This window comes from Muntiacus reevesi, chromosome 1 (assembly GCF_963930625.1).
Source record: "Muntiacus reevesi chromosome 1, mMunRee1.1, whole genome shotgun sequence".
NCBI lineage: Eukaryota > Metazoa > Chordata > Mammalia > Artiodactyla > Cervidae > Muntiacus > Muntiacus reevesi.
In genome coordinates this window covers 164,969,672-164,997,634 of record NC_089249.1, presented here as the reverse complement: position 1 = coordinate 164,997,634, position 27,963 = coordinate 164,969,672, and the positions used below count along the sequence as shown (strand labels likewise).

At 50.8% G+C, this 27,963-nt stretch overlaps 1 protein-coding gene across 1 annotated transcript; it reads right to left on the bottom strand.

Annotated features, from left to right (window-relative positions):
• Nucleotides 1-1,114: 1,114 nt before the first annotated feature.
• Nucleotides 1,115-27,678, bottom strand: NT5C1A (5'-nucleotidase, cytosolic IA). Its single transcript, XM_065915827.1, has 6 exons — nt 27,490-27,678; nt 18,834-19,001; nt 17,661-17,790; nt 16,098-16,220; nt 12,270-12,454; nt 1,115-10,601 (listed from the first exon to the last, which is right to left on the bottom strand). Exons 1-6 carry the CDS (start codon nt 27,613-27,615, stop codon nt 10,236-10,238), a joined length of 1,098 nt encoding a protein of 365 aa, XP_065771899.1. The 5' UTR covers nt 27,616-27,678; the 3' UTR covers nt 1,115-10,235.
• Between the last annotated feature and the right edge of the window lie 285 nt (nt 27,679-27,963).

The following is a 27,963-nucleotide window of genomic DNA, read 5'->3' as shown; positions in this document are numbered from 1 at the left end:
GAATTCCTGCTGCATGGAGACTGTGAGATAACAAATGTTTGTTGTGTTGAGCAGCTAAGTACTGGGGTAATTTGTTACATAGCAACAGATAAACTAATCCACCATAAGAGCCTATTGCCTTTGGTTTCCTTTTGAGAAGAGATATTCAAAATACTTTACAACCAGTTCAGAAACAACCTTGGCTGCAAACAGCTGGCTCAGTCCCATCAGCCCTGAGGTCAGCCACTGGATGATGGGCATGATGATTGACAGCTACTCAGGCTGGAGGATACCAAAACTGAAGCTGAAGATGCTCTGTTGGGCTATGGGGGAAAGAAGTGTGGACCTAAATACTGTTCAAGGGAGGAAGTGATCTGTCCCTCGATACACAGAGTTTTGAGGGAGCCTAGTTGAGGAAGTTGTGTTTGAGATGAGCCTGGACAGGGCCTCACCAGAGAGAGGTAAAGGAGAGTGCAAGAGAAATGAGGCGGTGGGTGGAACGGAAGCCCTAGGTTGGCTGGGCTGTGGACGGGGGCTGAGGTGCTAGAGGAGAGATGATGTGGGGGCTGAGGTTGGAATCTGAGTCCCTCCCTTCCTTCTCCAGCTCACATGCTCTCTTAGCTCCTCTTCTTCCTCCCACTCCGTCCCCCCTCCCTGCTCCTTGGTACTTTCAGACAGGGATATTGGGTCCACGCCAAGAACACTGCTGGAGGAAGCTGGCCTTCTGATGGGCTCACACAATCTCCCCTCAAGATGGTATTCCAGTGGGTGGGGAGAGTCCATGGAAAGGCACCGATACTCAAGGATGGAACTGATTCCAGGCCTGCTCACTCCATGGGTCCTCAATGGCATTTCCTTGTTTAATCTTTTAAAAATGTTGGCTGCAGTGGGTCTTCCTTGCAGAGCACAGGCTCTCTAGCTGTGGGGTGTGGGCTTCATTGTTTCAAGCAGCATGTGGAATCTTAGTTCCTGACCAGGGATCGAACCCGTGTCCCCTACATTGGAAGGTGGACTCTTCACCACTGGATCACCAGGCGAGTCCCTCTGTAGGCATTCCTTGAAGGGACCCTGAGCCAGCTGGTGAGTACAGTTGTGAGGGGGCAACAAGAAGGCAACATAAGTTTATTTTAAAAGTCCTCTGTTTATTTGAATGACTTTTAAGAAGCAGAAGGCCAGATTGTAACACTAGGAGTAAGACAAGCATTAGCAGTGAGAGGAACCCACGCCAACAAGCACGTAGCGCCCTTTCTTGCATGACTGGGTAAATGCTACAGAGCCAGGCAGGGCTGGGGCTTGGGGAGGGCTAAGGGCAGACCACGGAGGGGTCATGCCGGGAGAAGTGGGAGCAGTCTCACCCCCAGGCAAGGGAAGTCCCACAGATGAAGAAACACAGGCTCCATCTGTTTAAGGAGGCACTTACAGGTCTACCATGGAAAGCAGACGAGAGAAGCCAGGTTATAAGGAAGGCCAGGGCAGCCCATGTTTGCAAAAGACTGAAGGAGACCTATCATCATAAAACAAATGGTATAAAATAGGGCTTCTGACAGGTAGACCCAAGCCCACTCTGTGTAGAGGTTTCATTTAAAATCTCCTTCTAAACTGGGGGTACCAAGATGTTTGTAATTAGAAATTAGAACTTGAAGATGTGGGCTTCCCTGGTGGCTCGAATGGTGAAGAACTTGCCTGCAATGCAGGAGACCTGGGTTTGATCCTTGTGTGTGGAAGATCCCCTGGATTAGGAAATAGCAACCCATTCCAGTACTCTTGCCTGGTGACTTCCATGGACAGAGGAACCAAGCAGGCTACAGACCATAGGGTCGCAGAGTTGGACATGACTGGACGACTAACACCTCTACTAGAACGTAAGGATACGTGTGTGTGCGAGCTAAGTCGCTTTAGTTGTGTCCGACTCTGTGTGATCCTATGGAGTGGAGCCTGCCAGGTTCCTCTGTCCATGGGATTCTTCAGGCAAGAATACTGGAGTGGTTTGCCATGCCCTCTTCCATGGGATCTTCCTGACCCAGAATCAAACCTGAGTCTTTTAAGTCTCCTGCAATAGGCAGGTGGGTTCTTTACCACTAGCGCCACCTGGGAAGCCCAGAGATATGTGTACTGTTAATAAAGGAGTTTATATGTACACAGTTTAAAACACACAAAGGTATGAACCAGGTTATCTCCAGGGTCTCTTAAAGATCCAAAGCTCTGTGAATCTGAGTATTCTATCTTCATACTCTTAATTACTTGTTTCTGAAAAACCCAATTCACCAAGCCTGGGTCAGAGGGTGCAAACTGGAAACTCAAAGGCCGGATTTGGCCTGTAAGATGTGTTTTATTTGGCACACACAGTGTTTTCTAAATGCATAATAGCTGCCAACATTTAAAAGTCCAAATTTCCAGCTTCTCTTGGAAAATGGGGAGGAATATTTGGCAACAGCAGCCCACATTCCCATACAGCAGCAACCATGTCAGACGACAGTATCTATGTTCCCCATTTTGCTACAGTCCTTGCCTAATCCTCTTGCTCATTCATGTCTCCTTCCTGGCCCTTGGAGGCATTAGAGTCTGTGGCCTGGCCCAGACGTCCAGTCTATGGTGACCTCATCATTTTCTATCTGATGCAGCTACACACTCAACCTTGAGGCTTCTACCCTAATTCCATAGCAAACCCATCTTAACAGTTGGCCCATGAAGATGTATTCACCTGCAGGCCAGGAGTATGGAAGTCAGGGTCCCTGTCTGCAGAGTTTTGGTTTGTGACCTAAAAGTTGCCAGCCATATTTCATTTTCATAAACTGAATCCAAAGCTCTCTTGGGGAATGATCTATCAGATACTTCCTGATCGAGGCCAAGGGTAAGTTCCTTCTGGATCAGACCAGAACACCCAAGTGGAGGACAGTCCCAGTCTAGGCCAGGCTGGACCAGGAGGGCAGGGAAGAAGGCAGCTTTCCTAGCTATGGCCATGAGATGACCGGGGGAGCTGGGTACTGTTAGCAGCTTTTATAGATGCCTAGGAGGTATCACTCATAGTGTGAATGGCTCCATCTGCATTTGTGCAGTGCACAATCTCCCCAACTGTACATGTTGGCCTTTGGACTGTCAAGGGAAGGGAAGAAATAAATGTAGATGGTGAGGCAGGTGCAGTCAGAAGTGATTCTACCACTTTGTTTCCAAGGCTGTAGGGATGAAAGGTGGGAGGCAGAGGGTGAGGAGCCAAGACCTCCTTGGCCAGAGGCTAGAAGCTGGAGAGATAGATAAGGGGCCTGGCCTCAGAGGGCCCCATGCTGCACATCTGCAAAGGCCCATGAGATGACAGAAAGAGCCAGGACTAGTCCCAGGAAGCAGGGCTGGCCATCAGTATATCCAGGACCCTTGGTTAACAGAGATAACCATCCTGTACACACACACACACACACACACACACAAGTTCAGTCATTAGCAGAGTTATCTGCCCCATTATACACACCCACAAAACATTATACAAACCCACAAAACCACAACATGTACAAAAAGCATGCACAAGTGCAGTTTTTGTCCTGTTGCACATATTCATGAGTGTGTCCATACACACCATCACAGTGATTGTTGGTAAGAGCAGCTCATCACAAAGGTATGTTTAACAAACATCTTCAAAGCACCCAAAGTCCTTTCTGACAAAGCTACGTGCAGGAGTCCAGCACAGCACCAAGTAACAGGAAGGGGAAAAAAGCGAAGAAAGCCACAAACTGCAGCCAGCAGCAGCGTGTTGGCCTGCAGTGCCCCCTACTGGTAGGAAGGGCATTTGTACTTTGCTTGAAGACGGTGAAACCTGAGACACTGCTTTCTCAGGCACCTCTTCTTTTATTTTTTAAAAAATTATTTTTTTTCCATTTTGGCTGCAACAGGTCTTCTCTAGTTGTGCAGAGTGGGGGTACTCTCTGTGATGCACCAGCTTCTCATCGCGGTGGCTCCTCTTGTGGCCGAGCACAGGCTCTAGGGCATGGAAGCTCAGTAGTTGCAGCCCGCAGGCTTTGGAGCACAGGCTCCATAGCTGTGGCTCATGGGCTTAGCTGACCCACAACATGTGGAATCTTCCCAGACCAAGGATCGAACCTGTGTCCCCTTCATTGGCAGGCAGATTCTTAACCACTGGACCACCAAGGAAGTCCTCAGGCACTCCTTCTAAGGAAGCCGCCAACCCAGAATGCCATTCTCCGTCCTCTCCCTCCCTCTCTCTTCTCCGCTAGTCAGGTGAGACCCTGGCATCCTCAGAGTTGCAGCACAGCATCAGAGAACGAACATTCAGGGCCTTGCACGCCCCCCTGGAGAGCAATATCCACCACCAATAGGGATGGCAAAACAGGTTTTTCATCTTTCGTATCAACTCCAGCCCACCAGTGGTGGCTGCCTAGAATGCTGGGTTGAGAAGGATTCTGAAGCCAGCTCTGCGCTTAGCATTGAGGGGTATCCTTCTACTATGGAACAGTGCCAGCAGTCATGGCAGTAAGTAAGACCACTTCTACACTTGCCATTCCCTAAATCTCCAGATTTCTCCTGATCCACAATTCCAGCATGAGGGTATGTATGTCTGTTACTCTCTGACAACCACAAGAAAACTGTCATTCCAGCTTTCACCTGAGTTTTATCTTACGTGATCAGTAATTTCTGAGCCAGCTGAAATTCTCCCTGGAGTCCTCTTTGTGAAGAGCTAGTTGCTTCCACAGACAACATGTGGATGACTTATTAGATCCGGGTCCTTCAGTCAACAGGGGGCACTTCACTTTATCCCAAACTAATATTTACCTAAGGCCCATCTATCTACCAGCACTTCTCACTTCTCAAGAGACTCCTCAGGGGCAATCATGAGCTGAGAACCACACGGCTGTGCTGAGCAGATACGAGTTAGCCAGCTGGGCTCAGCTTTAGCCAGGGGTCCCGTTCCCTGCCCCTTACCCAGCATTCAAATCATATGTGTGGATCAAAATTCCAAATTAAAATGCGCCATGTCACTTGAAAACAGACCTTGAAATCTTCAGTCCTCAGATGCTAAGGGCCTACTGTGTTTAGCATCAAGATTCTCAGTGCCTACAATCGCTGATGATGCCCGCAGATGGGCACAGAACCCACTCCTGCTACCCCCTCTGCAACCTAGCCAGCCTCTACCTCCAAATGCTTAGGTGGATGTAAGTTGGTCTCTACCACTGAGGAGTGGGCCAGGGATGTTTGCCTTAACCCAGGGGTCAGCAAACTCTTTCCACAAAGAGCCAGAGGAAAAATTTCAGCTCCTTGGTTTCTGTTGAAGCAGTTCAACTCTCTTGCTGTATTTCAAATGCCGAAGACATATGTAAACAAATGGGCATGGCTATATTCCAATAAAATTTCTTTACCAAAACAGATGGTAGGTGCAGAAGGAAATGGCAACCCACTCCACTGTTCTTGCCTGGGAAATCTCATGGACAGAGGATCCTGGCGGGTTACAGTCCATGGGGTGACAAAAAAGAGTCGGACACGACTGAGGGGAGAAAATAGTCCCAGGAAAGTTGAGGCACTTGCCAAAGGCCCCCCTAGAGCCTGGAGCCACAGCTACTAAGCCCACGTGCTGCAACTACTGAAGCCTGCACATGTCCTAGAGCCTCTGCTCCGCAGCAAGAGAAGCCACCACAAAAAGTCCCCACACCACAGCTAAAGAGTAGCCCCTGCTTGCCGCAACTCGAGAAAAGCCCATGCAGCAGCGAAGACCTTGCACAACCAAAAATAAAAAAAGAAAATCATGAAAAAGAAAAACACGTGGTGGGCTAGATGTGGCCCAAGGTGCCACAGTTTGCCAAACCCAGCATCAGCCCAAACATACGGAGTTCTACAGAACGTGGGGGTGTCTAGAGGTGCTTCAGAAGGTCTGCAAGTGTTTGATTCTAGCTTAAATTCTTCTTCGCTGTTTAGGAAGCTTCAACAAAGATGTACCCACTCAAGCCTATTGTGGCATTTTGCCAAGCAGGGAGTCAATATGTTCAACAGACTGTCCGGTGTTAGGAAGTGTCACATCTATGCATGTGGATGGGCCATTTGGCAGAAGAGTTAAGAGCCTGATTCCCAGCATCAGACAGACATGAGCTCGAGTTCTCCTGCTGCCACTTCCCAGATGTGTGACTTTGGACAACTCACTTTACCTCTCTAAGCCAGCAGAGCCGGGAGACCACCAGAGTGGACACCGGCCATCCATCATGCTGGCACAGACTCTCATAGCCCCTTTTTGCTGAAATGTAAGAAGATAGAGGGGCCAGGGCAGCTGAGACAATGGGGAGGGGGCACTCAGGGGCTCAGGACAATGCTATTTATAACTGTTATGGAGGCATTTCAGTATTATAAGCACCAGTTAGTCTGGACTGGTGCACACCAGTTGAATATCACTATAATGCGGAATCCACCTTGGATTTAGAGTTCTTTCTGATTTCAACTTCCTCTGGCATCTGCTACATCCCCATCGCTCTGACTGGGTTCTCAGAAGGCGGAGAGGACTGTTTTTGCAGTGACCTTGGAAGTCTCAGTGCGTAGTTACAGGGCTTCTGTTTTACTAACTGGCAGTTTCCACTGGGTCTGGGACTTGGTTGGTAAGTATTTCCTGGGACATGTTCTGCAGGAGTGCCATGATTTTGGTTAGAAGCTATGTCCTCTCTGCTCCATCGCTGCAGTCCCTGGCTGGGCCAGGGGCTCTGGTGCTTGTATGGTTTTTTAATTTACCTCAGTTCAGTTCAATTGCTCAGTCATGTCTGACTCTTTGCAACCCCATGGGCTGCAGCACACCAGGCTTCCTTGTCCATCACCGACTCCCAGAGCTTGCTCAAATTCACGTCCATTGAGTCGGTGACGCCATCCAACCATCTCATCCTCTGTTGTCCCCTTATCCTCCTGCCTTCAATCCTTCCCAGCATGAGGGTCTTTTTCAATGAGTCATCTCTTCCCATCAGGTGGCCAAAGTATTGGAGTTTTAGCTTCAGTATCAGTCCTTTCAATGAATATTCAGGACTGATTTCCTTTAGGATTGACTGGTTTGATCTCCTTGCAGTCCAAGGGACTCTCAAGAGTCTTCTCCAACACCACAGTTCAAAAGCATCAATCCTTCGGCGCTCAGCTTTCTTTATGGTCCAACTCTCACATCCATACATGACCACTGAAAAAACCATAGCTTTGACTAGATGGACCTTTGTTGGCAAAGTAATGTCTCTGCTTTTTAACATGCTGTCTAGGTTGGTCATAGCTTTTCTTCCAAGGAGCAAACATCTTTTAATTTCATGGCTGCAGTCACCATCTGCAGTGATTTTGGAGCCCAGGAAAATAAAGTCTGTCACTGTTTCCATTGTTTCCCCAGTTATTTGCCATGAAGTGATGGGACCGGACACCGCTTTTGGAATGGGACCGGATTTTCGTTTTTTGAATGTTGAGTTTTAAGCCAGCTTTTTTCATTCTCCTCTTTCACGTTCACTTTTAATTTCCCTGCTGACACAATAAACACTCTTCTCCCCAGCACACCTCCTCACCACTTGAAACAATCAGGTGTGTCTGGCAGCTGCCTCAGCCTGCCCCCAGGACTTCTGGCCTTTTATTGCAGCCACTGAAAGCTCTTTTCCAGGCCTGAAATGCTCATTTATGGTTTCAATTATAGAATTTGGACCCTCTTGTCTCTCATTGCCCAGGGCTGTCCAAGTCTATTAACAGTGCTCCAGTGAAATAGATAGCTTTTACTGCACCTTATCTTGTTTTCCACATCATATCTTCCTGCTTCCTGAGAGCCCTGGGAGAATCAGCCCTGTGATCACGAGGCCGTAGAGGCAGGACCTCTTCAGAGTCCCTGGGGTGTTTCTTAATTAGGTGACATCTGGTGCTGCCCTCGAAGTGCACGTGTCCGCCCTGGTCCCTCAGCCGAGTCCGAGCAGTGAGCCTTGGTTGTGCCCAGCCTCTCAGGCTTCTCATGGCTCCCAGCTGGCTCTGAGAGCCCCGGAGGTTCATCCAAGTGGTGATTCTGACCCCAGAGGGAGCGAGGCAGAAGGCCTTGGTATGGTTCAGCCAAGATCAAGGGTGACTGGCCTTCTCTTACTTCCTTTTCATCTACTTGAGGCTGTCCTCAGGTCCCGCAGTATCTCTGGCTGGGCTGAGAGCTTCGGCAGAGGAAAGAGCTCCAAACCAGGTCCTCTGACCGGACGCCTCCTCTGTTGGCTGAAAGGGGCCTGGCTGTGGATGGGAATAACCTTGTGCAAGGACATCCTTATCACTTGCCCATTCCCTGATAAAGTGTCAGCAGGGCTGCCTCAGCACCCCTCCACTCCCCATCTCCGGCACAGCCTTACTCTTCCTCCCCACAGTCAGACTCCTGGCTGCTCCAGCACTCAGAGTCAGCTGAGTCCAGGCCTCTTCTCACACCAACTGTTGCTCATTTCCAGAGCCACCTCAGTCTTCTCACTTTATTCTCCCTCCTGGGTTATTTTTCTGACTCAGCTACTATGCTCTACACTGCCCAGAACCTGGGCCATTCGGACCCTGGGCTGAGTCCTCAGAAGGACAAAGGACAGGCTCCACATTGTCCATCACTCCTTTCCCAGAGTGATGCCCCCAGAAGCATTCCAGCTCCCCTGCACACACCTCCACTTTCTTCATAAAGTAGCTGCTCACAGCTGGGACTCCCCCTGGGGAACTAAACAATCAGTCCCCACCACTGATGTCTGCTTACCCCTTTGGGTCTTCCCGTGGGATTAATCACTGGTGGTCCCACCTTCTCTCCAGAGAGAGCCAGGCTGGTCAGCAAAGGAAGAGGCTGATTCATCCAGCATTGAGAGGTCTCCCCTGCATGTGGTGACAAAAGTGCTATAGGGGCTCCTGCAAGTTCACCAGTCACCTCATCCTGGAGTCCCTTGCACAGCATCTTGAGAGACAAAGAGCTCACCACTTCCACTCAGAATCCCATAGCTGGAGACTCTTGCTAGTGCACATTTCAGCTCCTTCCTCACTAGCCAGTCATGGCCCAAACCAGACCTCTTCGCACTTTCTACATCACCCCAGGCAGGCCTTCCCTCAGGCTAATCCTGGATTGACCTCCCACTTCAGTCATTGAGATTTCTTTCCTGCATTTGAGCTCACAACGGTAAACACCAATTCTCCACTTCTTCCTTCACCAACAGGGCTGCCTGGCAGCAGAGCAGGATACAATCGCTGAGGGAGTAAGGGCTGAGATGAGGGAGTTGGCAGGGAGGAACAAATTAAATTTGGCTAAAAAACAACAGCAAAGGAAGCACTGATCCGGCAGTGCCCCCTGCTGGCCATAGGTGAGTTTGCATGCAAGTTAAATTCACTCCCTCACTCCTTCCACAAACACCAGCACCTTTCTGCTGACCCTTGATGAGTCAGGGGATCGCAGGAAGCAGACAGGTCATCTAGTCCAGTGGTTCCCAAATGTGTAAAACCGTAGGGAAGTGGCTGTGGATGATTGTGCGTCTTGCCCATTTGACAAAGGCTTCTGGGCTGAGGAGCCAGTGGGGGCTGAAATCCAGCCTATATCCTGCTAACCAAGCTGTGTACCCCAGTGTGGTCTGGGTCAGTTCACAGGGAGGGCTCCCTTTTCATAATTCATTCCAAAGACCTTGTCCTTCTATAACTCGTACAAAAGCGCCGTATGTATCAGCAGCTGCCCTGGCACATCACGCTTCCTTCAAAGAGGAAGGAAACCAAGCTTCTTTAGCTAAATTGAAAACCACCCAGAAGATGGGGAAACTGACTCATCAAGCAGTGAGCATTCTCCCCCAGGAAATGGTGACAAAGGGGCTGCAGGGGCTCCTGCAAGGATGGAGTGCTCACCAGTGCACCTCAGGGGGAGGTCACCGCATCCTAGAGTCCCTTGCAAGGGAACTTAAAGTCATGCACTTAATGCCAAGACAGAGCTTAGAAGCCAGATCCCATCTCTGTACTACGCTGAGCTGGTTTCAGAAGGCCCCCTTGAGGCATCCTGGCTGCTCTGACTCGCCCACCCTCAGTCTCATCAGCTTCCCCCTGAAACTCAGCTACTCTGCACAGTCTCACTTTCTGAGTGAGATCAGGACCACGGCACAGTGTTTGCCTAAAAGGAGGGCTGGTGAGGATGCTGGCCCCGTTTGCACAGTTTCCTCCAGGTACCTCACTCCCAGGGATGAGGGCAGACATGCAGAAGGGCGGGGAGGTGAGGAGCCAGAAGGGTCCATCGGGTGACGTGTAGGACCGGGAACCATGCCTGTGGGTCAGCGAGGCTGGTGGCTCAGCTACTGCGCAGGGGGGGCCTGCTTCGTGGGTGAGGTCCGCCGGGATGTCTGAGCCACGCCATAAGGCACGTGGGCGGCGACCGTGCCCATCTCCTGAGCCCCAGCCACATGGAACATCTGGTCATCAAAGAAGATATGCGGGCGGATCTTCTCCAGAAGGGGACCCTTGGGTGCTCCTGCAAGGAACAGGGCCTCATCCGTCTCCAGGCCCCAGCTGCGCAGGGTCTTGAGAGCCCGGGCCCCCGAGCTGGCTGCACTGCGCGCTGTCACCAAGTACGTACGGATCGGACACTCCAGTCGCAGGCCCTTGGAGTAGAACTTCTTTTGCAGTCTCCCCAGTGCCTCCAGGAAGCCCTTTAAGGGGCCCTACAAGAAGGCAAAGGAACGCTGTGAGCTTACGCATCTCCCAAACACTGGCCCCCTCACCAGCTGAGCTCCTCCCTATAGCACTAAGATCTTGCTGTCTGTGGTTGGAGTGTTTTTCAGGATCCCTAAACCTCTCAGTTCTGCTCTGCCTGCTCGGGCCACTGCATGCATCAGTTGGATTGTTGGTACCCGTGGCAGTCTAGGTGTCCACACTGCTGTGATTGAAAAAATATACCTGTGTCAGAAAAAGCATACCTGGGCCACTGTACTGTAACAGCCCACCCAATACGTGGGTGTCTGTCCTACGGCTCTGTAAATGTGGCTTTGGTACTCATCAGCAGGGAGGAGATTAAAAATATTTAGTAACTATGGCATGGCACCCTTCAAACAGAATGGACTCTAGTTGCAAACCACTGGGACAGACAGATCAATGAATCACTGCAGTATCAACACTGCTCCTGGGGCATGTGGGTGGCTCAGAGCGTCGTGCTCCAGTTTCGTAAGGTCAGGGAAAGGATTTACTTTCTACAGTGCCCGAAACAATGAAACTTCATGAGGAAGTGTGAATAAAGAACCAGAAGATGATAAAGAAGAAAACTGTAACAGCAGTTGGACATCAGGAAAGGTAGGCTTCTGATCTTGGAGACCCCTCACTTATTGGGTGACCTGGGGAAAGCAGAGGTCTCCTGGGGCTCTGCCTCCCACTTAGTGGGGGGAAAAAAAAAACAACAAAAAACTGTCCTCCTCTGGATTCCCAAGGATTTAGGAAGGAACCAAAAAGAAAGGAAATGAAATGAATACTTGGGGGTCATAGCTAAAGCCAGCTGAGCTCTTGGAGAGAGGGACTTTGGGGTTATTGAGCACCCAGATTTTTGTTAAAAGCACAGACATGAGCTCCCCAAGGGCTGGAGAATACCAGTAGTTCCAACCCCAGGGAATTTCCACCAGCTCTAGGTCGTGTTATGCTCTCAGGGAGACTCTGAGTAGTTTGAGGGTGAACAAGGATCCCCGAGGCCCCAGCCAGTGGATGGAAGACAGAAAGTGAGAAGGGCTGGTATGGCCCAGAGCAGACGGGCTGCCCCAGACCCCACACCAGCTGGATCTCCCTGCCCCGAGAAGGGGCACTTGTCCGGCTCTTTCTTTCCTCCAGTGAGGGAATCAGGGGCTTCTTGAGAGATGGGACCCTGCTCAGAGGAGTGGGGGAATCTCAGAGAGGGAAGGGCAGCTTCAGAGAGAGAGGGTGAGGCATTCAGAGAGGGATGGGGACTTCAGAGTAGGGATGGAGACCCAGGAAGAAGACAGAGGCCTTCAGAGAGGGGATGGGAATTTAGGAGGAGGATGGGGGCTCCAGGGAGGGGATGGAGACCTCATTAAGGAGCTGCAAAGAAGAGGCAGGGGCTTCAGAGAGCAGCTTCAAGGGAGAATGGGGGCTTCGAAGAGGGGGTAGGAATGCCATGAGAGGGGTGGGGGCTCAGAGAAGAGGCAGAAGCTCATTGAGGGGAGCCAGGGGTCAGGTGAGAGGAAGGAGCACTGGAGGCCTGGGGAGGGGCCCTGGCTGGATTCCCGGCTGAGCATGGGGTTTGGCTCTGGGCTGGAGGTTCCAGCCAAGGGCAGGTTCTGGGGAGCTTCCTTCCTCCACCCAGGGGTTCCGAGGAGTGTGTGGAGCACCTGGGCCAAAGGCTTGTTCTCGTGGGCCTTCTCATGCTCAAAGAACCTGTCCAGCCCATGGGCCTTCACGATGCGCTCCGACTCGTCCGAGAAAAGCACAGCGTCCCCGTCGAAGGCCACGCGCAGCTGACTCTGGGACACGGCCACGTCCCTGCTGGGGCTGAAGATGGTGGCCGCTGCGATCCCTGCATGGAGAGAGGCAAGACCGTCCGCCCTCGTCTGGGTGATCGGCGCCCGACACCCGCCTCAGCTGCCTGGGGGGCCGGGAGAGGGCTCTCTCACCCTCTCCTTGCCCCACCTGCCTCAGCCAGGACTCAGGGCCCAGCGGAGGGCCAACATTCAGAATATTACAAAATAGGCCAGTAAGAGTGGACAGTGGAGGAAGTTTCCTGTCAGTCAGTGGTTAAGACTCCGCACTTCCAGTGTAAGGGACGCAGGTTTGATCCTCAGCTGAGGAACTAAACCCACATGCTGCATGAAATGAGGTCGAAAAGAAAAAAGAAGGGACAGTGACTTTATCTCTGAGTAGGGCTCTGAGGACCCCGGCCTATGCCAGGGTTTCTCCTTTAGTTGCTGCTTTGAGGGAAGGTCTGGGGGGAGGGGGTCCCAGCGAACAGGAGGGCACTTGGAAGACATAGGGCAGGAGCTATTAATATTTATCAATCAGTATGGGGGACTTTCAATACTTTCAGTTCAGTTGCTCAGTCATGTCTGACTCTTTGCAACCCCATGGACTGCAACACACCAGGCTTCCCTGTCCATCACCAGCTCCTGGAGTTTACTCAAACTCATGTCCATTGAGTCGATGATGCCATCCAACCATCTCATCCTCTGTCGTCCGCTTCTCCTCCTGCCTTCTATCTTTCCCAGCAACAGGGTCCTTTCCGATGAGTCAGTTCTTCCCACCAGGTGGCCAAAATATTGGAGCTTCAGCTTCAGCATCATTCCTCCAAATGAATATTCAGGACTGATTTCCTTTAGGATGAACTTGTTGGATCTCCTTGCAGTCCAAGGGATTCTCAAGAGTCTTCTTCAACACCACAGTCCAAAAGCATCAATTCTTTGGTGCTCAACTTTCTTCACAGTCCAAATCTCACATCCATACATGACTACTGGAAAAACCATAGCTTTGACTAGATGGACCTTTGTTGGCAAAGTAATGTCTCTGCTTTTTAACATGCTGTCTAGGTTGGTCATAACTTTTCTTCCAAGGAAAAACGTCTTTTAATTTCATGGCTGAAATCACCATCTGCAGTGATTTTGGAGCCTCCCAAAAATAAAGTCTGTCACTGTTTCCATTCAGTTCAGTTCAGTTCAGTTGCTCAGTCGTGTCCGACTCTTTGCAACCCCATGAATTGCAGCACAGCAGGCCTCCCTGTCCATCACCAACTCTTGGAGTTTACTCAAACCCATGTCCATCGAGTCGGTGATGCCATCCAGCCATCTCATCCTCTGTCAACCCATTCTCCTCCTGCCCCCAATCCCTCCCAGCATCAGGGTCTTCTCCAACGAGTCAACTCTTCGCATGAGGTGGCCAGAGTACTGGAGTTTCAGCTTCAGCATCAGTCCTTCCAATGAACAGCCAGGACTGATCTCCTTCAGGATGGACTGGTTGGATCTCCTTGCAGTCCAAGGGACTCTCAGGAGTCTTCTCCAACACCATAATTCAAAAGCATCAATTTTTCAGCATTCAGCTTTCTTCACAGTCCAACTCTCACATCCATTCATGACCACTGGAAAAACCATAGCCTTGACCAGATGGACCTTTGCTGGCAAAGTAATGTCTCTGCTTTTTAATATGCTAGTCCAAACCCACTGTTTCCATTGTTTCCCCATCTATTTGCCATGAAGTGATGGGACTGGATGCCATGATCTTAGTTTTCTGAATGTTGAGCTTTAAGCCAACTTTTTCCCTCTCCTCTTTCACTTTCATCAAGAGACTCTTTAGTTCTTCAATACTTTAGCAAGGCCATACTGGTATGGACAGTTGAATCAGTCCTGAGTGGAAGGCAGGACCCCCCAGGCCACCACTGTCCTTCCTGGGGCTCCTCACAGGCCTCTGATGTAGATCTACGGGGGCCAGGAAGGACTCCTGACCCCGGCTGGGCCTCAGTTACTCTCTTACTGTTGGTTCCTGCAAGTCCCTCACCCTCTCTGGACCCAGATAAAATTAAGGATGCTTCAGCTCTGTCCAGGGATCCCAGGCTTCAGTCTGGGGGCACTGTGGGCACCCCCTAGTCTGCAGCCAGGCATGCCCTACTCCCTGGCGGCTCAGATGGTAAACAATCCGCCTGCAATGCAGGAGACCTTGGTTTGATCCCTGGGTCAGGAAGACCCCTTGGAAAAGCAAATGGAAACCCACTCCAATATTCTTGCTTGGGAAATCCCATGGACAGAGGAGCCTGGCAGGCTACAATCCATGGGATTGCAGGAATAGGACATAACTTAGCAGGTAAACCACCCCCACATGCCCTACTCAGGGCTGACTGGTCTTTAAAGTTTCCCTGGGGCGACATGGGTGGCTATAGGAGGCAGCACTAATGACATGTGACTCTGTGTACAGACTCTGGACTTCTCCATGGGGCCCAGTATGCCTGTTGCAAACCCCAGCTTCAGGCTAGAGCTCACTGGATGACAAAGAGCAGTTTCAGGAAGCTGGAGACCTAGGCAGTGTGTTCAGCCCATCCTCGATTCTTTACCTCTTCAAAGGCCACGTCAGCCCTGCTCTTTGGGGATCTAGGGTCTTTAGGCCTGGGCAGAGGCAGAGCGTTGGCAGGAGTGAGCAATGCCAGCTTCACCTCACCTCCACTAAGCCTGAGGATGCTATAAGCATCCGGCCAGGACATCAGGCCAGGTTCCTTTTCAGCTTTGCCAGTGCAGAGCCAGGATGAACCAGCATCATCTGATCTTGAGCAAGGCCTCCCTCCTGACTATGCCCTGCTCCCCAGCCTGGGCTTAACTTAAAGACATATAGAGGGACTCAGGCAGGACAGTGCCAAGGTCCCAACCAGAGGGTGTGACATCTGTCTAGGAAAATGGGTTCTGCTTTGGGCTGAAAGAAAGCCTCTTGGAGCCCCAAGCAGCTCAGGTGAGTAGGCCTCGGCAGGGAGAGAGGACAGGCTTCGAGGCAGGAGATAGCATGAGAGAGGAAGAGGTAAGTGAATACATTGTTGGCTGCAAAGCAAACTTATAGTTGCCAAAGGGGAAATATTGGTGGGAGAGGTAAGTCAGAAGCTTGGGATGAACATACACACACTACTATATATAAGATAGAGAGCCAACAAGAACCTACTGTATAGCACGGGGAACTCTATTCAATATTCTGTGATAACCTATATGAGAAAAGACTCTAAAAAAGAATGAATATATGTATAACTGACTCACTTTGCTATACACTTTGCTAGACAAGTACTGATCCTTCCTCACTGGCCCAGAGAGGGACAGAGGCTGCCTATGGTCACAAAGGAATCAGAACTCCTACTCACCTGGAGGATTTTTTTTAGAAGGGAACAACTTTCTGAGCTGTGAAGAGCATTCCCACAGAAACTGACATCTGGGTGATGTGGATGAGTAAAAGCATCCTTTAACATGGTAGGGCAGGAGGTGGGAGAGGGAACTAGATGGGCAATGAGTGAAACAGATGGGGCCTTGTTCTCAGGGTTTACAGGACAGGTCATAGGAATTAAGGGAGGTACTACCCTTCCAGTTACCATGGCAACGCCTAGTGCCTGTGCAGAGCTTTAGGATGGGGCTGCCCATCTCTGAGACTGGCTCCTCACACTCCTCTCTGCCAGATCCCCCACACTCTCCTTCTCCAGCTTGACTCACCTTCATCAATGGCTTCCTGCACTTTTTCTGCATCAGCCGACAGGTAGAGGTTGGTGTGATAGGCCTTGAGGTAGCAGATGGGGCTGTTGCCGCCTGTCATGCAGAACCTCTCAATGAACAGGTCTGGGGAGGAGGTAGAAAGTAGCCAGGTAATGTCTGGGTCAACCCTCAGCACCTCAGAGTGGTCCCTCCGTGTCCAGTGGATGCCATCCTGGTTCTGAGTGGTGGTGGGGCAGCAGAGTGATTCTCTGAGCGATTTTAGGCCAGCGTTCCCTCTCTTTGAGCCCCTCCCCCTCCATCCTTCATCCACGAAATGGGGATGACCACATCTCTGAAAGGGGCTGTCTGGCTCACAGTAATACCCCCTTGTCAGGGAACCACAGTACTACAAAGCCACGTGCCTTGTGGTCGATCCTTCCTCATCATAGTCGAATGTATCGGGGTAGGCGCCTGCCTCAAGTTGGGCCAGTCAGATTCTCTTCCAGTCTGGGCTGATAGTCACCTGGTACCCATGTCTCTGCAGGTTGTAGAACTTTGCTTGTCAGTCAACAGCTGCTGCTCTGAACCCACGGAGTTACCCCATCATTGCCCCAGCCCCGCACACAGGACGGTCCACCATGGAAGGGCAGAGCGGGGGTCCTTCAGGACCCTGCCTCGGCACCATAGGTGGTGTCTGTCCTGATTCCTCAGTGCCTGTGTCACAAAATGGGTAAATATTTTGAATATCACCCCTGCTTCCAACAATTTGAAATTAGGATTAAAATAATGCCAACTAGCTCTCTTGATTGCTGAAAACAAGGACTCGTAAACTTGTAAATTTGGGCAACATTCAAGAAAAACAAAGAAACATAGTTTGGAGAAAGAGAAAAAGAGACAACAAGGAAAAAAAGAATGGCTTTTCTGAGAGAAGCAGAAATTAGGGCTCTTGTGGTCCAGAGAGAAAAAGAGCCCTGGAGAGATTACCAGTACTTGGATTCAGGCCCTTTGGGCTCAATTTTACTTCCTTCCCCGTGGTTCCAAGAGGCACTCCAATAACCTAGTAAGAAATCATTCTCTCGAGCTAAGGCTGGCTCTAGAGGGTCCATTACTTTCAATCAAGAGTTTGGACTAAGACACAAAGGCCCTTCACTCTGATGACTGCACCTGCCTCCCGCAGCAGCCCTGTAAGACCTGTCAGCCCCGCTGCAAAGAGAAACTGAGGCACGGAGACAGCAAATATCTTGTCGGATCATGAAGGAAGTGGGGCCTGTGCAAGGATATGCTGGAGCTGGCTTGTACCAGCTTGCAAGGGCCAAATGCTAAACATTCGGGGACTTTTGGAGCTAGTTAGACTGTTCAGTTATTGGTAGCTTGACATCAGCCACAGTGAGAATATTTACACCCTGAAAATGGCAACGCTATGATCAGAGCTTGGGGGGGTTGTTTTGTTTTTTGAAAGAGCTTATTTACCAGCACCCCACTTGGCTTAAGATTCCAGTGTGTATACCTGCACACTGCAGAGATGTGATGCCAACCCTGGGTGTCCGCTAGGGATCATGTCATGGCCAAAGTCGTCATGCTTACCATAGTGGTTGATGCTGTTGATGAGACGGACACCCACTTGAGCGTGGTTGTTGGTCACCAGGACGATGTCGAAGAGGTCCTCGCTCTCAGGGTACAGCTCCCGCAGCCGCCTGTTCACAGCCTCCAGAGCCTGGATGGTAAAGTGGGTCCTAGGGCTCAGACCCCCCAGGGACTGACGCCTGGTGTTAGTAGCCAGGGCTGGGGATGTGGGGTGGGCTGGGATCCAATACTGGGAGGGGAGGGGAACTCAGGGGCTGGGCTCGAGGTCAGATCAGTGGACATGGACAATCACCTCCTAATCTCTGTCCTTGTATGGGTTGATTATTGCCCATACAATAATGCAAATTATTAGATTTCGATGCCTCACTAAAAGGGTGAGTGGAAGTCGAAATTCAGCTCAGGTTCCACGAACTAAGCTGGTTACCTGAGGTGGGGCTGTATTCGTTCAGGGGCTGGGGAGGACTCTTCTTCCCACAGAGGCTGTCCCCTTGCCAAGTCACGGTCCTGTGGGGTAGCACTACCCAGAGGGGACCCTTTTCCTTTATTCAAACCCCTGTGGGAGTGCTTTTCTTTTTAAAAAAATAAGAAGTAATTAAGATTTCTTTAAACAAGTGAAAGCAAATTCAGTAGATAATAGTAAATACAAAATATAAAATAATTAAATGTATTAGATCAAGGTATTTTTCAGTTACATTATTATGTTCTTCTCTAAACAGTTAACCTGTAATAAAAGACAGTGTTCTTTGGAGGGACTTCCCTGATGGTCCAGTGGCTAAGACCCTGGGCTCCCAATGCAGGGGGCCCAGATTTGATCCCTGGACAGGAAACTAGATCCCACATGTGACAAGTAAGGGTTCGCATGCCACAGTTAAGACCTGGTGTGGCCAAATAAATAAAGATTAAAACAACAACAACAGTGTTCCTTGGATGAATACTATGTCTGAAATTATAACAAGATTTGCAGCAGAATAGGCTTTTTTATACATTCCTTTTTTCTTATTTTTTCCATTATGGTTTATCACAGGATATTGAATATAATTCCCTGTGCTATATAGTAGTAGGACCTTGTTTATCCATCCTAAATGTAATCTACCAACCCCAAACTCCCACGGGAGAGCATTTAGCTAATGTCCATGAAGGTTTTGTATGGCCAATGGTGGGACTGCCCCTCACCTTCACGAAGGGGAAGGCTGGTCCAGGGCTGAAGGGCTCATTTTCGTGCTCCAGCTGGTAGCGCACATATTCCTCCACGCCCTGCTCCGTGTAGATCCGTTGCTCCTCGTCCATGCGGAACAGGGCTCGGGAGGACACAGCAATGGTGACGGCATTCTGAGGCTTGGGCTGCAAGGATGCAGGAGAAGGGGTCAACCCTCAGACTTCCCTGAGGCAGGTCTTAAGTACCAGCCCCTCTGGGAACTGGGGACAGGGAGAGGCCCCAGGCCCGGCCTCTGCCCTAAGGAGCTCAGTCTTGGGCAGGGACAGACCTAGATTAGGATCCCCTCTGATGAAGAACCCAGCTGGGGAGTGGGGGGAAAGGATGACTCCCCATGGAGGAGGACAATCTGGTGAGAGGCACATGTCCTCGGGGAATTTGCAGTCTAGCTGACCATCTTGACATGACAGAAAAATGAATACAGTGTAAGCAGCCAAAGTACAATTGATGCTCAAGATAGTCTTCAGAAGGGTTTCATTGTAAAATGGGAGCTACATGCCCTTGGGAAGAAATGGTGCCCATAAGCATGACAGTTATAGAAGAAAATCTGTCTCCAGCCCAGATCTTTCTCCTGAGCTCCAGACTGTTATTTCTAGCTGCCCAGTTGACTAACAAACACTCAGACTCATCATGCCCAAGGCTGAATTCCCAAGGACAGCAATCTGTCCACCCTCAAGCCTCATCTCAGTGCTCCGCACCACCAACCATTCATCACCCAGCCCGGAGCCCGGAAGTCGACCTCAAGTCTTCCCTCTTCCTCTCTCCCTTCCCCCATCAATCAGTCACCAAAACCTATCCACTCCACTAGAATCCATCCACTTCTTCCTGTCTTCCCTACCATGGACCAGCCATCACCATCTCTTATTCCCGCCAATATGTGGTCCATATTGTTATCAGCGGATTTTTCTCAAATTCAGATCTGATCACGCCCACCCCCTTCAGCAGTGCCCTCGGTGTGGTAAAGAACCTGCCTGCCAATGCAGAAGACATAAGAGATGCAGGTTCAATCCCTGGGTTGGGAAGATCCCCTGGAGCAGGGCATGGCAACCCACTCCAATATTCTTGCTGGGAGATCCCATGGACAGAGGAGCCTGGTGGGCTACAGTCCATAGGGTCACAAAGAGTCAGACACAAGTGAAGTGGCTTAGCACACACACACACACTGTCATCAAATTCTTCTCACACTCTGAACAGCAGCCTTGAGGATGGAGTAGGAAGCCCTCCATTACAGACCCCTACCTCTGTCTCCTCTCTTACCTTCTCATTACCCTGCTTTGCTCTGACATTTCCCATGTCTGAGCACATCTTCCTCCGCCCCTTCTCTGAACCTTTGCACTGGATGTTTCCTCTGACTGATCTGCTGTTTCCCTGACTCCCCATCCAGCTACCTTCTACTCAACCCTCAGGTCTCAAACTACATGTCATCTTTACAAAACCATCCCTTATCCTTAGTAATGGGCTTGCTACCTTTCCTACCAATTTCCTTTTTAGTAAAAATTTAGTAAATTTAGTAAATGTTTTCCTTTTAGTAAAATTTATTGAAGTAGATCCTGACACTAAGGAAATGCTGAATCTCTTGGACTTTGGTAGTCTGTCCAATCTGCTGGTTACTCAGCCTACAGTTGGGATAAATTTCAAAACATCATGTGGAGCCATTTGAACCTTTCTGCTCTGCTGTAATATTTTCAATAAACCTCTGGTAACAACTATCACCATTGTCGTGAAGTCACTCAGTCGTGTCCGAATCTTTGCAACCCCATGGACTCTAGCCAGTCAGGCTCCTCCGTCCATGGGATTCTCTAGGCAAGAATACTGGAGTGGGTTGCCATTTTCTTCTCCAGGGGATGTTCCTGACCCGGGGATCAAACCCGGGTCTCCCGCATTGCGGGCAGACACTTTAACCTCTGAGCCACCAGGGAAACCCAAACAACAACTATATATATGCATAATCGCTTAGTTGTTGTTGTTACTTAGTCATATGGCAGAAAGTGAAGAACTAAAGAGCCTCTTGATGAAAGTGAAAGAGGAGAATGAAAAAGTTGGCTTAAAGCTCAACATTCAGAAAACTAAGATCATGGCATCCGGTCCCATCACTTCATGGGAAATAGATGGGGAAACAGTGGAAACAGTGAAAGACTTTATTTTTTGGGGCTCCAAAATCACTGCAGATGGTGATTGCAACCATGAAATCAAAAGACACTCACTCCTTGGAAGGAAAGTTATGACCAACCTAGAGAGCATATTAAAAAGCAGAGACATTACTTTGCCGACAAAGGTCCATCTAGTCAAGGCTATGGTTTTTCCAATAGTCATATATGGATGTGAGAGTTGGACTATAAGGAAAGCTGAATGCCGAAGAATTGATGCTTTTGAACTGTGGTGTTAGAGAAAACTCTTGAGAGTCCCTTGGACTGCAAGGAGATCCAACTAGTCCATCCTAAAGGAGATCAGTCCTGGGTGTTCATGGGAAGTTCTGATGTTGAAGCTGAAACTCCAGTACTTTGGCCACCTGATGTGAAGAGCTGACTCATTCGACAAGACCCTGATGCTGGGAAAGATTCAGGGCAGGAGGAGAAGGGGACAACAGAGGATGAGATGGTTGGATGGCATCACCGACTCAATGGACATGAGTTTGGGTGGGCTCCGGCAGTTGGTGATGGACAGGGAGGCCTGGTGTGCTGTGGTTCATGCGGTTGCAAAGAGTCAGACACGACTGAGTGACTGAACTGAACTGAACTGATTTAGTCGTTAAGTCATGTCTGACTCTTTTGCGACCCCAAGGACTGTAACCCACAAGTCTCCTATGTCTATGGGATTTCCCAGGCAAGAATACTGGAATGGGTTACTATTTCCTACTCGAGGGGCTCTTCCCAACCCCAGGGACCAAACCCAAGTTTCTTGCATTGCCAGGTGGATTATTTACCACTGAGCCATCAGGGAAGCATGATTGCTTATTTAACTATTTCTATTTCTAGGCAGAGTTCTAGAAGCAGAAACCATGCTTAAGTTCTGAGGGAGCAGGAACAAGATTTATCTTGTTCATTTATTATATCTCTAGTCCTCCAAACTGTGCTTAGCATATAGTAGGTGCTCAGTAAATATTTAATGTCTCTGAACTTTTAAGCAATATATTTTAATGAGAGACAGTATTTACCATAACAAATTTAACAAGAACTAGAAACTCCACTGCAGTGCCCTTATCTATTCAAACTGCTTGAAATACAGTAGATGCTCAGAGAACACTGTTTGAGTTGATGCAGATTTGACCAACATTCATTGGTTTTTTGTGCCAAGGACCTGGGTTCTGCCTGAGGCTGGTCCTGGTAGAGACTCGGCTCCTGCCCTGAGAGTCGGAAGCTGGTGGGGGAGAAAGATGGGTAAACAGAGGTGCAAAAGAGCCTGAAATGAATGCTAGAACCAAGCGAAAGCAAAGTTCAGAGGAAGCTGCTATGGGAGAGGAGGCATCTCAGCAGAGCCTTGAAGGAGGAGTGGGGTGAAGGAAGTCATGAGGAGGTGTGAACACACACCGTGCCTTCACAAAGGTGAGCAGAGCCCTGTGCATGGGGCAGAGTGTAGCTGAGCCCAGAAGAATAGGCAGGTGCCAGAAGGCCTTCTTTCAGGGGCCCATGAGGGTCTCAGAACTCCTTAGCACCTCCCATGGAAAAGGGAGAAGGGAATGCCACCACAGGCGGCAGCTGGATCCTGCATAGTCCCTGGGGAGGATGAGAATGGCAGGTCCCCAAGGGACTCACCGTTGTCTAGAGAGTCCCACCACATCTCTGTGACTTGAGCAATCCTGGGACCATGGTTCCCATTGGACAGATGAGGAAACAGGGACTCAAGTTGGGGGCAAGGCTCCTAAACGGAACTTGCATGGTGGCCTGCTCCTAACGGCCCTGCTGGCCACGCAGTCAACCCCATTTTTTCCCTCTGGAGTCAAGCCTAGGTCCCAATCAGTTGACAAAACTGAGTGATGATCACGTGACAGGCACTGTGTGGGGGACCTGGCATGAAACCATACAGATGTGACCCCTGCTCCCAGGGAGCTTATGGTCTACCCCCAAGGCAGAGGTCCATGCCTCCTGCAGAGGAACACTGTCCAGTAGACCTCTCTGTGAAAATGGAAATGTCCAATGCTGTCCATGTGACTGGATGTGGCTAGGAAGCCACTTGAAATGCAGCCAGTGAGAAGGAGGCACTGAATCTTTAATTGCATGTCATTATAATCAGTTTAAACTTAAGTAGCCAGAGTGGCTAATAAACCTTTAGAACCTCAAAGTAGGAACAGACCAGAGCCCCCAGACTCATGAGGCAGACCTCAGTTTGCATTTGAATTTTACCCCAGTCAAGACAGTGTGTGGGGCCAGCAGGGTGAGTCTAAGGTGTTGGCAGGACAGGTGACCGTCCTCTGGGGCTCAGCCCAGTAACTCTGTCAGCTGCCAGCCACTACCCGTGTCTGTGTGTCCTTGGGCTGGGTACCTTCCAACCCCCTCAGCCACTGTGAGCCTTCACAGAAGGAAGGTAAAAATTAAAGAAAAGGGGTAATAGAGGGATGGCCTGGGACAGTAAGGGTACAGTTGGGGGGATGGGGAGACCCGCTCTCATAAACCCAGGAGGTCTGCTGGCCTTCAAGGCAGGAGCTGAGCTTGCCTTGCCCCCTAAGCTTACTGCCCCAGGGACAGGCCCATCACCCCTTCAAGGACAGAGAGCCAGCTGCCCTCCCAGCCCCTTCAGGCAGGTTCCCAAGCCTCCGCTGCAGCCCAGGCAGCCATCCAAGGTCTCGCTCCTCACTTTCTGTCCCACAGTCCCTGCCAGACTGCTGTGTCCTGGGTCTTCTCCGGCTGACCTGCCTATATCCCATTGCATCCCACCTCTGGCCATTGCAAGGAAAAGGTCCCAGCTGCCTCAGTCCCAGGAGCCTCCACTTCCTTCTTTGACAGATGGGGAAAAGGCCCAGAGACGGGCAGAGTATTACTCGAGGTCATCCAGCAAAGGCACGGCAGAGCCAGGATAAGATCCTAAGCCTCTGGCCTCTGTCCACACAGCAGCACCACCCACCTCCACTCCCCTCCTCAATCACTCCTGGAAGACCCCAACCCCCACTACTTCAGCACTGTCCTGGGTGCTTCCCTACCCCCTGCCCTCCCTTTCCAGATCTGGGGGAACTGGTGAGGGGCATCATGCCTTCAGACAGAGGTTTCTAAGGGTAGGACTCTTTACCCCAAAATGGAGAGTCCCAGGATGGGACCCTGCTCTCCTGCTTAGCCTGCTCTGACTCTGTACAGGTGAGGAGGAGTCTAAGGGCCTAGAGGGCCTTAGCTGCTGTGGGAAATTCAGATCCCAGCTGGGAGACAGGAACAGCCTGTCCGGGCTCCAGGCAGAGCTGAAAGAACAGGGAAAAGGGGCTGCTCAGAGCCGGGGAGAAGCCAAGCACCTACAGATGTCCTTGGACCTCGCTGCGGAGGGAGGCCACCCTGTCACGTACCATCAGGTGCACCTAACGCTAACCCTAACCCTAGTTAGAGGAACCCTAGTTCCTCCAGAAATCAGGAAGTCCACACACCAGACTGAACCGTGGGTCAGAAAGACCCTTACACCAGACCAAGGTCTCAGTCTAGGAGCTCTGGGCTCCAAGGAGCCAGGTCCCGCCAGCTCTCTCTGTCTCTCACTGGAGTGGTGTTGGGGGACCGGCGGGCTACTGCTGCTTCAGGAACAAGGATTGAGGCATCATGCAGGGCAACCTAGCCCCACCCTGCCTGCCCGAGGAGCTCGCATTGAGGCCCTGGGCTTTTGCCTGTTGGGCCCAAGATAGGAACACAGCCACAAGCTGCTGTTTCTAGAAGGACTCAGAGGCAGAACTGCTGGAGGAGAGGGGAGCAAGACAGGTCTGGACTGAGGAAGTCCTCTGACCTCTTGAGGTGAGGGCCTCATACAGACCTTCGGGGTTAACTATTTCACTCAGGAGCTGGGGGACGAGAATAAGCCTAGGCCAGACCAGCATGGGGCCCAGGAGACCCGAAGCCAGCAGAATAGCCTGTGGGGGAGGGGTTCCCGCAGGAAGGAGTAGGGGCCAGGAAGCCACCAGTCTCCTTGCCTCCCAGAGGATGGCAAAGCCCAGGAACTGACTGAGAGGTCGTACCAGACAAGAGGTCATAACTGACGACTGGGCCTGAGCTCCCGGAGGAAACGGACCGGTGTGTGCTCCACTCACTCCATCCCCTTCTTTCCATCCCTCAGGCCGTGACATTAGTCCAGCTTCCTCCCCAGGCATGAACCAGCCTCTTCACTGCGCTGCCTGTTACCAGGCACACCCTCTCCAAGCCATCCACAAACACAGCCTCACTTTAGCAAAGTGACCTTGAACCAAGTTAATGAAATGAAAATGAAAATGAAAATGAACCAAGTTAATCCCTTGTTGAAAAGTCCTGTGGTAGTTCATAATGGTTTTCATACTTGTTTAAAAAGTAGATTGACATTTGATGCAAAAAAACTTTTTTTGGGGGAGCCCCAATATGTAAACCCTATAGTACCATATTTTATTGGTATAAATTCATACCATGAATTCAATAGGGCTTCTCTGATAGCTCAGTTGGCAAAGAATCCACCTGCAATGCAGGAAGCCCCGGTTCAATTCCTGGGTCAGGAAGATCCCTTGGAGAAGGGATAGGCTACCCACTCCAGTATTCTTGGGCTTCCCTTGTGGCTCAGCTGGTAAAGAACCCACCTGCAATGCTGCAGACCTGGGTTTGATCCCTGGGTTGGGAAAATCCCCTAGAGGAGGAAAAGGCTACCCACTCCAGTGTTCTGGCCTGGAGAATTCCATGGTACAGTTCCATGGTACAGAATTACATGGCACATGGAGTCACGAAGAGTCGGACACGACTGAGCGACTTTCACTTTCACACACATGAATTCAAATGTATTATGTATTCAGATGTTCATGGTATATTTATATTTAATGTCCACCAATGAATACAGGAGACCAGTGAGGATTTAAACTTCATCATCTAGTCAGTTTGTTTATGTTTCAATTTTCTGGTTTTTGCACAGCATTGAGAAAGTCCTGATTCATACCAATAAGTGGCTGCGAATGGTAAAAAGGCTTTTTTGTTTTGTTCTATTTTAAACTACAAGCCTTGGGAAACTCAACCACAATTGTCAGCAATCTCACGATACTCTTCTATTAAAACAGATCACCATAAAAGTTTTTTTCTGAGGTTTGCTAAAAAAGATAATCGACCTGTAGCATAAGGTAACACATTAGCAGTCTCCAAGGTGCAAAAATGTCCAATAACACATTTGAGTGAGCTGAATTTTATCACATATTTTTACTTCTGTAAAACATAGTTTGAGGAAGAAAGAAAATGAATTGACTTCACCTGTGAACAGACACCCTGAAACATGGGCCTTCATGGAGCCTAATGTTAAGACCTCTAACCCCATTGAATAAGATCTGGATTTTTTAATGCGGCACTCAAGGCCCTCTGTGGGTCTCTGGCATCTCCCCAATTCCTCTCCTAAAGATCCTGCATTTTATTTTCTCACTCAGTTTCAAAGACATCGATCATGTGTCTTTTGCTTATCCTGTTTCCCTGTCTGGGAAGGTCCACCTACTCAGGCTTTAAGATCAGCTCAAATCAAGCTGCCTCTACAAGAATTCCTGAGTTGGCGGTCACTGCCTCCCTTACGCTCCCACTGCTAAGGTTTTCACCTGGGCATTCACCATATCTAGGGTCTCTGTGAGCTCCTGGGACAGGGACTCAGCCTAATTCATCTCTCAATCTGCACTGCTGAGCAGGACTGGAGGTGCAGCAGGGAACGACTGTTGACAAGGTGGGCCTCATGGGAGGGAAGCAGCAGGGTGCTTTAAGGTCAGTTTGGAGCTCTTTGGAGGATGCTCTGAACCAGCTTCCATTCTCCAACCCCTTCCCAGGCTCTGAGATCCGGGAAGTTGGTGTGAGGAAGGCTCAGGAGCCAAGGGGAGACGAGACTCCTCCGAGTGAGTCCTGGAGGGCTGAGGCGACCACCTAGGTAGCAGAAACGCTGATGCCAGCGAGGGCTACCCTGTGAGGAGAGCAGAGCCCGGAGCTAGGGCACAGTCCAGGGCTGGGACCCCAGAGCCAGGGACGCAGAGCCCTAAGCTCAGAGCGCAGATTCCAGTGCAGCTCCCTTCTCTTAAAACCCAGGGAGCCCGAGCCCGAGCCCGAGCCCGAGCCCTGTGCGCAGGATGGCAGAAACCGGAGCGCGCAGCAAGGAGCCGGGTTTACAGAGTCCGGTTACCTGAGCCCTGGCGCTGCTGCAGGCGCCGCTGACCGCCTTTGCCAACAAGTGCTGCCCCCGTGCCCCAGGCTGGGCCGCGGCCCGGAGCTGGGTCCTGATGACAGCATGGGGGAGGAGGATCCTGGCGTGGAACCGGAGTCCCGAGATAAAAAAAAAAACACCCGACCAGAGCTCTTAAAATAAAACGGAGCCTGTGCCAACGGCCTGGCATATGCTGGTGATGAGGACCTGCGTCCCTTCTCGGAGGGGCGCCACGGGTCCCTCTCCGGAGGGCTGACGACCCCTCCGGGTGTGACCCTCACCCTGCCCCGTCCCATACCCATGCCCTGGTCTTACCGACTTGGGTTTCTTCTGGGGCGCGAGGTTGTCATAGAAAGTCTTGGCTTCCTCCCAGTGCGGGGCCGCGGCGGTCTCTGCTCCCGGCCCGGGCTCGCGGGGCTCCCGGGGCTCCCCGGGTTCCATGCTCGGCTCTGACCCGGCCTGGCGGGAGCAGGAGGCTGCGGAGAGCGGAGCCGGCGGGACTGGGCTGCGGGAGGGAGGGAGGCGCGTCCCGGGCGTGAGAAGGGGGCGGGCAGCGGCGGGGAGAGTGCGCGTGCGGGCCGGCAGAGGGAGGGCAGTGCGCTGGGTGCTCAACCCGGCCAGTCGGCAGTCGGTCTGTAGCTGCCGTTGCTGGTGGAGTTATATTTCGGGACACTGAGCTCTTCTTCCCCGACCGCCCCAAGCCTAATGAGGGTTTGGACCCTCTGGCTCGCAGGACTGGGCCTGAAGCCAGGCCTTCAGGTTATTGAGGATTCGGGATTGCGGGGCTCC